The sequence below is a fragment of the Dasypus novemcinctus genome, chromosome 13, assembly GCF_030445035.2.
Source record: "Dasypus novemcinctus isolate mDasNov1 chromosome 13, mDasNov1.1.hap2, whole genome shotgun sequence".
Taxonomy (NCBI): domain Eukaryota; kingdom Metazoa; phylum Chordata; class Mammalia; order Cingulata; family Dasypodidae; genus Dasypus; species Dasypus novemcinctus.
In genome coordinates, this window is record NC_080685.1 from 31599301 (window position 1) to 31611943 (window position 12643).

The following is a 12643-nucleotide window of genomic DNA, read 5'->3' on the forward strand; positions in this document are numbered from 1 at the left end:
CTTACGAACTCAGCCCCAGAATTGTCCCAACCCCCCCAAGGGTTGTGGCTTTACTAAAGGATTATTAAATATGCTTTCAAGACCTGGGTTTGACCTGCGCGGCCTTTCTGAGCCTCGGTTTCCTCAGGATAACAGTATCTGCCGCCTCATCTCACAGAACTGTGCATAACAGAGGAAACTGCTTTGAAAAGTAACTAAAGGTATGCTTGATAAACACAGGGTTTAAAAAATTATTGGATCGTGGCTTGTCAGGCGGACGTGACGACTTCTCTCTCCCCGAAGGGGTTAAACGTCCTGTACTATTTCCACTGTCCTCTCACTCCCACTCTTCGCCCCACACCCGCGTGGTCTGACTGGAAAGGCGAAGCAGACTTCCCAGGGTGCCTCGCGAGCCCGCCAGGAACTTCAGTTCCCAGGGCCCTCCGCGGCGGGGCGGGGTTGGGGCCGAACCACCGCAGTCAGGCGAGGAAACTACAACTCCCAGGGTGTGCCGGGGCAGCGCCGCGGGGTTACGGGAAGTGACCGGCGAAGGCCCGCGGGAGGCCGCTCGCGGGGTCTGGGTGCGAAAGCCCGGGGTTAGAAGTCGCAGGCATGCTGCGCCCCAAGGCTTTGACCCAGGTGCTAAGCCAGGCCAACACTGGAGGCGTCCAGAGCACCCTGTGAGTGCGGACCGAGGACCCGAGCGGCGGGCGCCGAAGCCGGAGTGGGGCGGCGTGTGACTCTGCGGGAGGGCTGGGGAAGGATCTCCGGGAAGGGAGGAGGCGGCAGAGGGAACAGCAGCCGGCGGAGAGCCGGCCGGGAGGGCCCCCCTCGGAAAGGGAAGACGGCGTACTGGGTGTCCGGGCCACGTTCCCTGACACACTCAGCACGGACCCTTGCTTCCTAGAAGCGCCGGTGGCGGGGTTGTGATGGGAACCCAGGCGTCCTACTCCCTGTCTTGAGCGCATCGATATCCCTTCCCGCCCCTCGCCAGGCTGCTGAATAACGAGGGATCGCTGTTGGCCTACTCGGGTTACGGGGACACGGATGCCCGGGTCACTGCGGCCATCGCCAGTAACATCTGGGCCGCCTACGACCGGAACGGGAACCAAGCGTTTAACGAGGACAATCTCAAATTCATCCTCATGGACTGCATGGTATGGAGAGGAGAGCCTCTGGCCTCCAAGGGGGATAGGATCCCTAGGGGGTGACCCGAACCCCATCCTGGATAGTCGGAGGGGCAGGGACAGGATCTCCGGAAGTTTACTAAGAGTTGTTCTGCAACAGCATTTAAAATAGGCAGGACCGTGTGCAGCGAGTGGTGTTGAGGAAGGAGCCCCCGACGGAAGGTCTGCCTGGGGTTCTGGTCTCAGCCAGCCACTTAGCAGTTGTGGGGCCTTTGGGTAAGTCACTTAACCTCTTGGAGCTTCCTTCCTTCTCAAGGTGGAACCGATACCCTGGCCCCGCCCCCAACCTTTCCTAGCTCACAGGATTGCTGTGAATTTCAAATGAAAGAATGGATATAAACTGTATGGTGAGGTGCAAACACAGGGTGCTGTCATCCCAGGTTCAGAACCATAGAGCTGGCAGGGTCTCCAGACCCTAGTCCAATCCCTTCTGTTTACAGAGAAAGGAAATAAAGTCCAGGAAAGGGAAGTAGCCATTAGACCGTGAGCTCCTTGGAAATAGGGACTGTGTCACTCACTATTGTATCTGTTCATTCAACAAATATTTACTAAGTCCCTGTATTTTTCTTGAGGCTGGACCAAAAGTAGTAATCAGGACAGACAAAACCCCCAGTCTTCATGAAGTTTATAGTCATTTATGCTTTAAATTCCGTGATGAAAATGCTGTGGAGAAAAATAAAGCAGGGAAAGGAGTTGGAGGTTGTGAGGGGCATGTGGTAGAGAGAGTCTCACTGAGAAAGTGATATTTGAGCAAAGATCTGAAGGAATTTGGGAAGCAAGCTGTGTGGCTATCTGGAGAAAGAACATTTCAACTGCAGAGGCCCTGACGCAGGATGATGCGAGGCCAAGGAACAGCAAGGTCTGTGTGGCTGGAGTGCCATGAGATGGGGACCAGTAGTGTGGGGATGAGGCCAGAGAGGCAGGGGGTATAGCATCTGGCTCCCCACACTCAGTGAAGGTTTGCTGAACCAAACTGAATAGACCCCAGAAGGTTCCCCGCAGTAACTCAGGTGGCTGGCTACCTCTCCCAGATCCCCTGGCCAACCAAAGAGGCCATTTCAGTTCAACAGATGACCCCTACTGGGTGCCTAGCCTAGAACTGGTGCTATAGGGCTATGGCTTTCAAATATTCATGACTGTAATCTAGCCATAAGAAATACACCCACTAAAACAAATATTTCATGAAACAGTACTACCCTTGTCATATGCAATGCACTTCATTTCTTGTCTCTTTTTTTTTTTTTTAATGTGGATCAGCCTTCTAGATTGATCTAATCCTAGGGTCAAACCTGCAGTTTGAAAAACCTTGCCATGGGAAAAGAAGAGGAGTATAAGTTGGGTTACTGTTCCCAAGCCCCTTGCAGTGTCTTTGGATTGAGCCCACAACAATAACATCACCCATTTGGACAGGCCTTTGTAGAACTCTTTCAGGTGTTCACCAGCTAGGGTGGACTAGAGATGACAAAAAGAGAAGCTACGTTTCTGGGAGATTAAATGAGTTTTCTAGGGTAACTTGGAGGTGGCTGTGCTGAGGCTGGAGCCTGGGCTCAGGGCCCCATGTATGTACACGGCTGTAACCCCCCAGCTGAACCTGGGTGTAGAAGGAAGGAGGAGGCCTTTTGGAAGGAGGGGGCATGAGGCTGCAAGGCAGAACATTACATCCCATCATATCTCCCCCACCAGGAGGGCCGTGTGGCCATCACCCGAGTGGCCAACCTTCTGCTGTGTATGTATGCCAAGGAAACCGTGGGCTTTGGCATGCTCAAGGCCAAGGTGTGTATGTGTCCCATTCTTCATAACCCTGGGTCAGGCCGTCATGCTCTGTCTTCGTGTCCCACTCCCACTCCCACTTCCTTTCTGGGACCCTGCTCATGTCCACCCAGCCCAAGCCTGGTGTGTGCTAATTCCCAGGAGCGGGCAGAGGCTGGTGATCTGAGAGTATGGTGTTGGGGGTAGACCTTCGATTAAGAATCCCTCTACCGGCAAGCCAGCGTGGGACTGACTTCTGTTCGCCCTCTTGCAGGCCCAGGCCTTGGTGCAATACCTGGAGGAGCCCCTCACCCAAGTCGCGGCGTCCTAACGGGCATAGATGGAAGCTGGACATCAGGGGCAGGGCCCCTGGGAAATCTTCTTGGACTGTGGGAGGGGAGATTGGGACTTGGTTTTTTCCAAGAATAAACTTCAATTCCTGCCGTATGTCTTGGCTCCTTTCTTGGATGGGAGGAATCGGAGGAGGTAGGAAGGATCAGGAATTGCCCATAGGATTCCTCAGCTCTGCAAGGATGGATTTCCACCCACTCCTTCACCATCATCATCCACAAGCAGATGGTTTTTGACTGTGGTCCCTTTGGCCCCTCTGGTGTGACCTCACCCAGCCACTGCCACTCAGCAGAATCATACCCACCTGCCTGACTAAACCTTGGGAGTGGGCAAACAGGAGCAAGGTCCAGGTGGGGGTCACCTTGGACAAAGCATAGGAGTTCAGCGTCCTTTCTTCCAGGCTTCTGGGGGTGACTTCTCTCGGGATTGGGAAGGTGTCCCCTAGCTGCCTACAAGGGGCCAACTCTCCTTTCCTAGGCAGGGAGTAGAAGGAACCCAGAGAGGGGTCTCTGAGAGGCCTTCAACTCAAGATCCCGACGGTACACACACCCTTCACCTTATCTGGCTGTTCTTGCCCTTGGTCTCCCCCGTCTCCACGTCCTTGGAGCAGATTGCTTTAGGGAGCTGCCAGCCCCTTTTCCTAGTGCCATAGGAAATGACCCATCCCAGGGAAGCGGGTGAGGCCAGAAGTCCCGGCCTCACCCAGGATAAGAAATGCTGCCCATCCCAGGCCTTGGGCTGTCAGGGAGAGGCAGACGGTGCTGTGGCCAGGATGCAGCTCCCACAGCTCCACACCAGTAAGGGTAACTGGCATCCCATCAGCCCTAACCCTGGCCCCAACAGCCCTGCTACTGGTGCCCCCCGCCCACCCACCAGTGGCTCTTTGTACCTTTCTTTGAAGAAAAAGTGGGTTTCTGCTCCCTAAGGGGCTCCTTCTAACTCACTGGTGGCTGGGACCCCACTTGCCACAAGTCCCAGGAGATCAACAACACACGTGGCTCTCTCCATAGGTCCTGGTTAGTCCCCACGTCCCCTCCTACCAACCCCTGGAGCCTGCTCCCTGGCTGCTGGAGACCAGACTGAGAGCAGATACCCAACCTGTCTAACCTGTCTGACGTCATCATTTCTCCACCCACCTGGGCCCCAGGTCTCCAGCCACCTGCTCTTCCTGTTCTCAGCTTCCGTCCTCTCAGCTTCCTTACAGTACCTGCCAGAACCGAGCGTCCCTAGGCCTTGCCTAGCCTAGACTGTGCACTCAACCCCTCTGGCTGCAGAAGTCTCCTTACCCCCAATGAGAGGGGTGAGTCCAGGACTCTTGAAAGCCGAGGGCTGAGGGCTTTGAGCCAACGCACAGACCCGTCACCTCTGCTCGCAAAGACACTCGCGCCCTCCATGCGGAGCCAAGATGGGCAACGGAACCGAGGAGGATTATAACTTTGTCTTCAAGGGTGAGTTGGGGTCGGTGGGGGTAGAGGAAGGCTGAGAGAGATCTAGATACAGAGACTGAGTGAGGTAGAAGGTCCCTTCCCACTTTTTATCTCCTACCAGGATCCCCCCAGGGGGTCATCATTCCCTCCTGATAAGGAAGCTGGAGGGAGTGGGAAACAAAAGTCGCAGGGGAACTGCTCTTTACTGTTGTAAATATTGTTGTTGATCATTCTTTAATAGTGCTGAGTTAGGCTCCGCTGCCTGGTTTCTAATGGAAACCCAAATGCCGAGAATAGTCAGCCACTGCAGCATAAGAGATGGAGGTCAGACTTCAGAAAGGACTTCCCTCATGAGAAGAAGGAAAATGGGAAACAGGCAGACTTAAGAGGAATAAAGCCATCCTGAACAACTTATCAGGTACAGGAAAGGAAAGACTTATCCCTTTAGAGGACTGGATAAACACGTGGGGGAAGGTGTAACGAATTGGGAGCAGGGTCTGGTAGAATCCAGAGGACTCCTGAGCCTGTGGCCTTGTCTACTTATCCCTTGGCAGATTCCTCGGGCCCAGATACAGGCACCGGGCTCAACTTGGTTCAGCTTGGCTGTCCCCGAAAGTGCATGTATCCTTCCTGCTTCTTTATCTGCCTCTGTGCTTGGCCCCTCTATTGCGCCCCCATACACCCCTGTCCCTCCTGCAGGGTAGGGCGGACTGCCTGGTTCTGCTTCCCCGTGCAGCCACCCCACCCCTCTGCCTCTCCCAATTTCAGCCTCACCCTCATTCAGGCTGGTACTCTCAGCCAAGCCGGAGTTGGGAAACCTGTACTCCCGCACCTTTCCCAGGTAAGGGAGACAGGGCCAGTTAGCAGCTGTCTGGGGCAACACTGCTACTAGTAACTACCACTTATTGAGCCCTACTGTGTACCAGCCCCTATCTCACTGATCACCATAACAACACCCGAAAGTTATCTTTCATCTTGAGAGGTGGTATAGAATAGTGATCACAAGCCAAACTAACTGAGTTCTGATCTTAGCTCTGCCACTACCTAGGTATTGCAGGTTGGGGTCTCCAGACACTGAGAAGAAGCTTTGGGTGTAAGATGTTTATTATGGATAATACCTGTGAAAGGAATGGGGGAGAAACAGGATGGGGCAGAAGGTGAAGTCAAACTGCAAAGCAAATATGACTCATTGGAGTGGCTGGGGGCCTGTCACCCCCCCACCTTGTTCAGTCCCTGGGCTCAGGCTGCCCCAGAGCTGGCGGCTGGAGGCTGACTGCTGGCCGCACTCCCTGCAGCAGGGTAGAAAGTCCTTCCTCCAAGGCCGGATCTGGGCAGCACATCTTTGTGTCCACCACAGTAGCTGTGTTATCTCGGGTAAGTCATTTTACTTCTGAAGTGCCTCTGTTTCCTTGTCTGAAGAAATGGGGCTAATAATAATGGTTTTCACCTCCCTGCATTGTCGTGAGGGTTAAATGAGTTAAGATGTGCAAAGCTTTTAAGACAGTGGTCAGCACTCAGTAAATGTTCACCACTAGTATCTCCATTTTACAGACGAGGAAACTGAAGTTTACAGACAAAGTAGCTTAGAAAGGTTAGAAAGCCGGTACTCAAACCCAGGTCTGTCTGACTCTAGAACCCTTGTCCTGAGCACCTTTGGGGCCTAAGGATAAGGCTGGGAGCCCACCCACAGGGAAGCTGAGATGGGGATGAGGTTCCCAGTAGGGGAGAGGCACACTAACAAGTACACACTCTTTTTTTTTTTTTTTTTAAGATTTTATTTATCCCCCTCCTCCCCCGTTGCCTGCTCTCTGTGTCTATTCCCTGTGTGTTCTTCTGTGTCTGCTTGTATTCTCATTAGACAGCTCCAGGAATCAATCCTGGGACTTTCTGGAGTGGGAGAGAAGCAATCATTCTCTTGCGCCACCTCAGCTCCCTGTTCTGCTATGTCTCTTATGTTCTCTCCTCTGTGTCTTTTGTTGTGTCATCTTGCTGAGCCAGCTCTCTGCCTTGGCCATCCCTCCTGCGTGGGGCAGCACTCCTGCACAGGCTGGCACTCGGCGTGGGCCAACTTACCACACAGGCCAGCTTGCCTTCACCAGGTGACCCTGGGCATCGAACCCTGGACCTCCTGCTTGAGCCACATCCATTTCCTATTACACACTCTTACCCGCATACACCCATACTGCTCCCTGCTCTCTCCTGCCCTGTACAAATAAGGAACTTTTTATGTTGAAGGGGTCCTCTATCGACTTAATTAAAAAGGAGACAGACCAAGAAAAAGTGATCCACTCGTTCAAGGTCACACAGCTAGTCAGAGGCTGAGCCGGGATCAGAGCCCAGGACATGTGACTCCCAATCCTTGGGTGCCAGGCTGCCTCTTCAGAACCACCTTGGGTCTAAAGGGTGGCCTCCCCCATCCCGGGTTCTCAGGCAGTGCTGGTGCAGTGTGTGGGCCGCGCTCACATCAGCCCCACTCCCGCCGCATGCCAGCTCACCTCCGGCGGGTAAGGCTGGGCCCTGATCCCTGCCACCCACTGGTCCAAAAGCTCTGCACAGCGCTTCTGGCCCTTGTCCCCGAAAACCCGAAGGCAAACGCCCTAACCTACCCACAGCGGTCACAACACGAACAGTTTCCTACACTCACTGTGCCTTGGGCAATATCTCATTTACAGCTTTTTATTTTTAAAATTTTTTACTTAGGCCAGTAAAAAGAATTTTTTGGGAAATGGGGGAAAGGAACAGAGCTTGCTGAGAAATGGGAGAGAAAGATGGAAATACATGGAGATTTGATGCGGGCTCCTCTAGGCAAAGAGAGCCCCTTTTACTTCTTACCACAATCCATAAGGTAAATATTGTTGTTTTTCCCATTTTTCCTATGAACAAAAATAGGCTCAGAGAGATAAATAATTTGCCCAAGGACACCCAGCTGGTACAAAGTAGAGCCAGGACTGGGAACCTCAGCTCTTGCATCCCAGCCCCACGCAGGGAGCAGGGACAAAGGGATTCTAACCTCTCGCCCCTCTGGGGCACACCCCCCCAGACCTCCCCCAGAGGGATCACCTGCCAAGCTGCCTCCTCACACACACCTCCACTCTCACTCGCTCCCGGCGCAATCCCACGCACCAAACCTCCCACTCTCCCCCACCTCCTCTACAGAGAGACAGGCCCCACATTCCCAGGCTCCAGAGAGACAGGCCCCACATTCCCAGGCTCCCTCGTCCAGAAGCCGCGCTCAGCCCTGCTCTCTCCTCTCCTCCAGTGGTGCTGATCGGCGAGTCGGGCGTGGGCAAGACCAACCTGCTGTCCCGATTCACGCGCAACGAGTTCAGCCACGACAGCCGCACCACCATCGGGGTCGAGTTCTCCACCCGCACGGTGATGCTGGGCACGGCCGCCGTCAAGGCTCAGATCTGGGACACGGCGGGCCTGGAGCGCTACCGAGCCATCACCTCAGCGTGAGCCGGGGCCTGGGGGCCTGCTGCTGGCGTCAGGGTCCTGGGGAAGGCCGGGGACACCTCGGGAGGGAAGGAGAGGTGCAGGATGGGGCGGCCAGGGACACCGTGGTATGTGTTCCAGGGTGGAGGGGGGGGGTGGTGTCACAGGACGCCAGGTGAGGCTCCTCCCTCAAAGCATTCAAGGCCCATTTGGGGATACCGAGTCCTGTGAGCAGCAAATAGTCCGAGACAGAATATAGTGAGACTGACTACTAGGATTAAAACCAAGAATCGTTGCCACTACTTACTAAGCCTTTGCTATGTGCCCTGGAAGGTACAAGGCGTTTTATGTAATCCTCCAAGGGCTACCAGGAGTAACCCCTGTTTAAAGAGAAGAAACCCAAGGCTCAAGCAGGTGAAATGAGGGAGGGTGGAGGGGAAGTGGGGACTGGCTCTGTGGGTGGAGATCGCCCCTCCCCTCTGTACTGTCCTCGTGCTTGGCGACATCCACCATCAAACCACAAATGCCAAGGGCTGGACTGGTCACCTCCATTTTACAAAGCAACAAGACTCAGAAGACACACAGGAAGTTATGCCTCCTGACACCTCGTCTCGAGTGTCTCCCAGTCAGCTTCAGGCCAGACTGAGTGAAGGATGGCCTTGTGTTTACGGTGGGCAGTAGCCCTTGCCAAGGGCTGGGAAGCAGGAGGGCTTCAGTTATCCACACTCGTCACCCTTGGGCCAGTCACCCTTGGGCCAGTCACATGACCTTTTATGAGCCTCCGTTGACTCATCAGTAAAATGGGAATGATGAGACATCACTAGACCTAAGGAGCCTATCGATCCCCTAGAGGGAAGCTGAATGCTTGCAGGATGCCCGGGTGGGCAGGTGAGGGACTGCTACGAGGGGTAGCTATTCGGCTAGTCGTAGAGAAGTGGGCAAGATTTGGCTGGTTGCCAGACAGAGGAGGATGCTGTGGTCAAGGAGCCCTAGGAAGAAAATCTCAGAGGTGGGGCATCCAGGAGGCAAGCTTGGCTGGAGCCCCACGGGGCCTGGGTGGATAAGACGGCTAAAATAAAAAAGGAGCTGAGCAGAGCAGAGGGCCTATGGAAGGAAGGAGGGAGCCAGTGGAGGTTTTGGAGCAGGGAGGCAAAGCTGCTGAAGACCCCAAGGCCAACGTCCCTGGAGGGCTCTGAGCATCAGGGACTGGGGCCGTGGCCTGCCCTGCTGGGCTTTGGGTCCCTGGACCTCAGTTTCCCTATTTCCTGATCTTCCATGTTCTGATCTTTGGCTTTTGGGCTCCGAGGCTGGACCCGACCGCCCTGACCTTGCCTCTGCCCCTTCCACTCCCCCTCCTCCAGGTACTATCGTGGTGCAGTGGGCGCCCTGTTGGTCTTTGACCTAACCAAGCACCAGACCTATGCTGTGGTGGAGCGCTGGCTGAAGGAGCTCTACGACCACGCCGAGGCCACCATTGTCGTCATGCTCGTGGGTAACAAGAGCGACCTCAGCCAGGCCCGGGAGGTGCCCACTGACGAGGCCCGCATGTTTGCCGGTGAGAGCTCGCCACCCCCCGTCTGGCTCCTCCAGCTTCACCAGCGCCCCCAGCTCCAGCCCCCCAGCCCCTGTCCCCACCCCCAGGACCCCCAGCCTGGACATCTTCCGCAAGGTCCTCTACCTCTGTCTCCTCCCCGCGGGGACCTCCTTGCCTTCCCATCTGTGTCCCTGTGCCTCCTGGCAGGCCCCACCATATTTGTCCTCAGATTGTCTTCATGGGCAATTATTCAGAGTTGATTTTAAGACAGCCCCACCTTGCACTGATCAGAGGGTGGGCCCCCTTTGGCTCCTGCCATCCGCACTCTCTCCAGGGGTTCTCTGGAGTTTAGAGGCAGCACGGTATGGGGGAAAAGGGACCAGGCTCAGGAGTCCCACGGCCCAGCCTGGCCCCATATCTTGTCTTGGCCAGTTACTAGACCCTTCTTCATCCTCTCTGTTTCTGGACTTCAGTTTCCCTTTACTATAAATGAGTAATAGTAATCCCATCTACCTTGTAGGTTGTTTTAAGGTTTAAATGAGCTCCTACTCATTTTAGCACAGTGCCTGGAACATAGCAAAAAATAAGTAAACATTCTTGTTACTGACCCCACAGTTAATGATGTTTTTCCCTTCCTGTCAGAAAACAATGGGCTGCTATTCCTGGAGACCTCAGCCCTGGACTCCACCAATGTTGAGCTGGCTTTTGAGACTGTTCTCAAAGGTTAGAGCCCCTGCCTCCATTTGACACCCCCATCCCACCCCTCTGGTGTCTGTGGGCAGCAGAGGGAAAGAAGACACCCTGACCTCCCTCCAGCTGATTCCTCAGCTCTTCTCCGGGCCCCCAGCTTCCCCAGGGCCTCCCCATGCCATGCCATTGACTAGCTTCCCTTGGGCAGTCCCCAGTGCCCCCGACTCAGCCTGGAGCTTAGGGAAGGAACCAGAAGGCCCCATTTTCCAGGGGGCTGGGTCTTGGCCCTTCTCCACACAGGTAAGTAGAAAGGACCCAGGGGCCCAAGCTCCGCTTCTGCCCAGCAAAACCTCCTTTCAGAGTGGCCAGCCCCAGGGCTCAGAAGGGGGCACGTGTGTGCTGAGGGCAGTGGGTTTGGTGGGGGTTCTAAATCTTCTGGACTGATCACTGCCCTCTCCCCTCTCAGAGATCTTCACCAAGGTGTCCAAGCAGAGGCAGAACACTATCCGGACCAATGCCATCACCCTGGGCAGTGCCCAAGCTGGGCAGGAGCCGGGTGCTGGGGAGAAGAGAGCCTGTTGCATCAGCCTTTGACCTTGGCCGGCACCTCCCCTATCTCCACCAGCATTTTGGTCACCACCCTCACCTCCTTTTGGGAGACCTTCCCTGCCCTTTGTTTCCAGATGTCAGGGTGTCCGGTCCCCTGCTCACAGTCCAGAGCTCTAAGGTCTTCATGCCACACCACACATCTCTATTATCTGTCCACCCCTCCCAGACTAGGGCCTTTAAATAAAGCCATATTTTGTATCCATGCCTGGCCATCCTGCTGCCTCCGTCTGTTCCTCCCTCTTCTGCTCCAGCCCCTGCCTCCCCTTCAGCTGTGGCCCCTCCTCTGAGTCCCTGTTCCCCTTCCTCCCCTCCCCCTACCTCTGTCCTCCCCACCATACCCAGTGCCCCCCAGGGCCAGCTGCCTCTGGAGCCCTGTGGTCTGGGGACAGTGCCAAGGGGGCGGGAGGTGCCCGCCCTTCCCTCTGCCAACCCCCAGGGCAGGTGGAGGAGGGAGGATGGCGTGGAGGGGAGGGGGTATCTGGAAGGCGAGACAAAGGAAACGGCATCAGCGGGAACCATCTGGTGCCCAGGGCCCTGGTGCCAAGAACTGAGGTCACTCCAATGCCAGGGGCAAGGGGAGGAGGCCGGGGGTAGACATGAGGGAGAAGGGGGAGTCAGGGTCAGCCCTGCATGTGTGTCCCAGGGACGGGGGCCTTCAGCCCACCAGGTGGAATGCCCCAGTCCTCTTTCCTTCCTGACCCCTAAGAAGACGTGGGTGGGGAGGGTCTCTGTGTCTCTGTTCTCTGCCCCTTCTCCACCCAGCCCAGGCAGGGGCTCCATCACCCTGCCTGGCCTTCCCATTCTACAAAGCAGGGTGGAGGGAGGTGGGACTACTTTCCACGGAGAAGGGAGGAAATGGGGAGAAGAGAGAGGTTGAGTGTTGGGAGCCTCAAGTCGGCGAGAGTGGGGGGCTGTAGAGAGCAGACAGGGGGAGCCCAAGGATGGGAGGGGGCCCTGGAGACATCTGCTTCTCACACGGTATGGGATGCCCAGAATTACACTAGAGAAAACCGCAAGCTACATCCCCCACAGCGGATATGCCTATACACCCCAAGATGGTCCAGAGCCACCTTCTAGAGACAAAAGACAGAGCCGTAAGTAATAATACTTTTAATAAAATTAAGTTCTTAATAGCACATTTAATACATTAACCCTCCCCCTTCTTGGTTTCTCTGCATTTTGTGCAACATCATTTTTGACTTGATTATTCATGGTCGGTTTTACTTCCCGCCTTTATTTTTTCGTTTGAAATCTTTTTTTCCTCAGTGGATCTGTGTGTGTCTTCACTAGTCTGACCACAATCCTACTCTACTTTCTACAGTGGGGAGACCATCCCCCCTGCCCCAGGGCTGTCTCCCCCAACCCACCCTACCCCACCCGCACCCTCGGGTGGAGAAGGGGACCGCCCTTCCCCACCCCAGACGCTACCATCCCAAACTAGCGGGGTCTCTAGGACAAACAGCAGGGGGGAATTCTGTCCCTAGGTGGGGCGGGAAGAGTAAAATGGGGAGAGGGAGATGTGTTTGGGGTCTCGGGCCAGGGAGGGGCACGACAGAATCATTGGTGGAATGGAACAGGCCCCTCTGGCCCAAAGGAGCGCCAAGGAGCCTCCCGCCCCTTCGACAGGAGGGAAGGGTCCCGACCTGATTGCAAGCTGGGGCTGGTAGAAGGCAAGTGCTTAA

At 55.3% G+C, this 12643-nt stretch overlaps 2 protein-coding genes across 2 annotated transcripts; both read left to right on the plus strand.

Annotated features, from left to right (window-relative positions):
• Positions 1 to 487: 487 nt before the first annotated feature.
• On the plus strand, positions 488 to 3362 carry LAMTOR2 (late endosomal/lysosomal adaptor, MAPK and MTOR activator 2). Its single transcript, XM_004462554.4, has 4 exons — positions 488 to 659; positions 974 to 1136; positions 2850 to 2939; positions 3190 to 3362. Exons 1-4 carry the CDS (start codon positions 592 to 594, stop codon positions 3244 to 3246), a joined length of 378 nt encoding a protein of 125 aa, XP_004462611.1. The 5' UTR covers positions 488 to 591; the 3' UTR covers positions 3247 to 3362.
• Positions 3363 to 4422: 1060 nt separating this feature from the next.
• On the plus strand, positions 4423 to 11164 carry RAB25 (RAB25, member RAS oncogene family). Its single transcript, XM_058309868.2, has 5 exons — positions 4423 to 4714; positions 7953 to 8148; positions 9490 to 9683; positions 10305 to 10385; positions 10819 to 11164. Exons 1-5 carry the CDS (start codon positions 4672 to 4674, stop codon positions 10944 to 10946), a joined length of 642 nt encoding a protein of 213 aa, XP_058165851.1. The 5' UTR covers positions 4423 to 4671; the 3' UTR covers positions 10947 to 11164.
• The last annotated feature ends 1479 nt before the right edge of the window (positions 11165 to 12643 follow it).

Excerpts from the sequence above, each read along its gene's own strand:
- LAMTOR2 (XM_004462554.4), top strand. The coding sequence starts at position 592 with ATGCTGCGCCCCAAGGCTTTGACCCAGGTGCTAAGCCAGGCCAACACT. Across the intron at positions 660-973 it reads GGAGGCGTCCAGAGCACCCT|GCTGCTGAATAACGAGGGAT; the intron begins GTGAGTGCGGAC and ends GCCCCTCGCCAG. Across the intron at positions 2,940-3,189 it reads TTGGCATGCTCAAGGCCAAG|GCCCAGGCCTTGGTGCAATA; the intron begins GTGTGTATGTGT and ends GCCCTCTTGCAG.
- RAB25 (XM_058309868.2), top strand. The coding sequence starts at position 4,672 with ATGGGCAACGGAACCGAGGAGGATTATAACTTTGTCTTCAAGG. Across the intron at positions 4,715-7,952 it reads TTATAACTTTGTCTTCAAGG|TGGTGCTGATCGGCGAGTCG; the intron begins GTGAGTTGGGGT and ends CCTCTCCTCCAG. Across the intron at positions 9,684-10,304 it reads CGAGGCCCGCATGTTTGCCG|AAAACAATGGGCTGCTATTC; the intron begins GTGAGAGCTCGC and ends CCTTCCTGTCAG.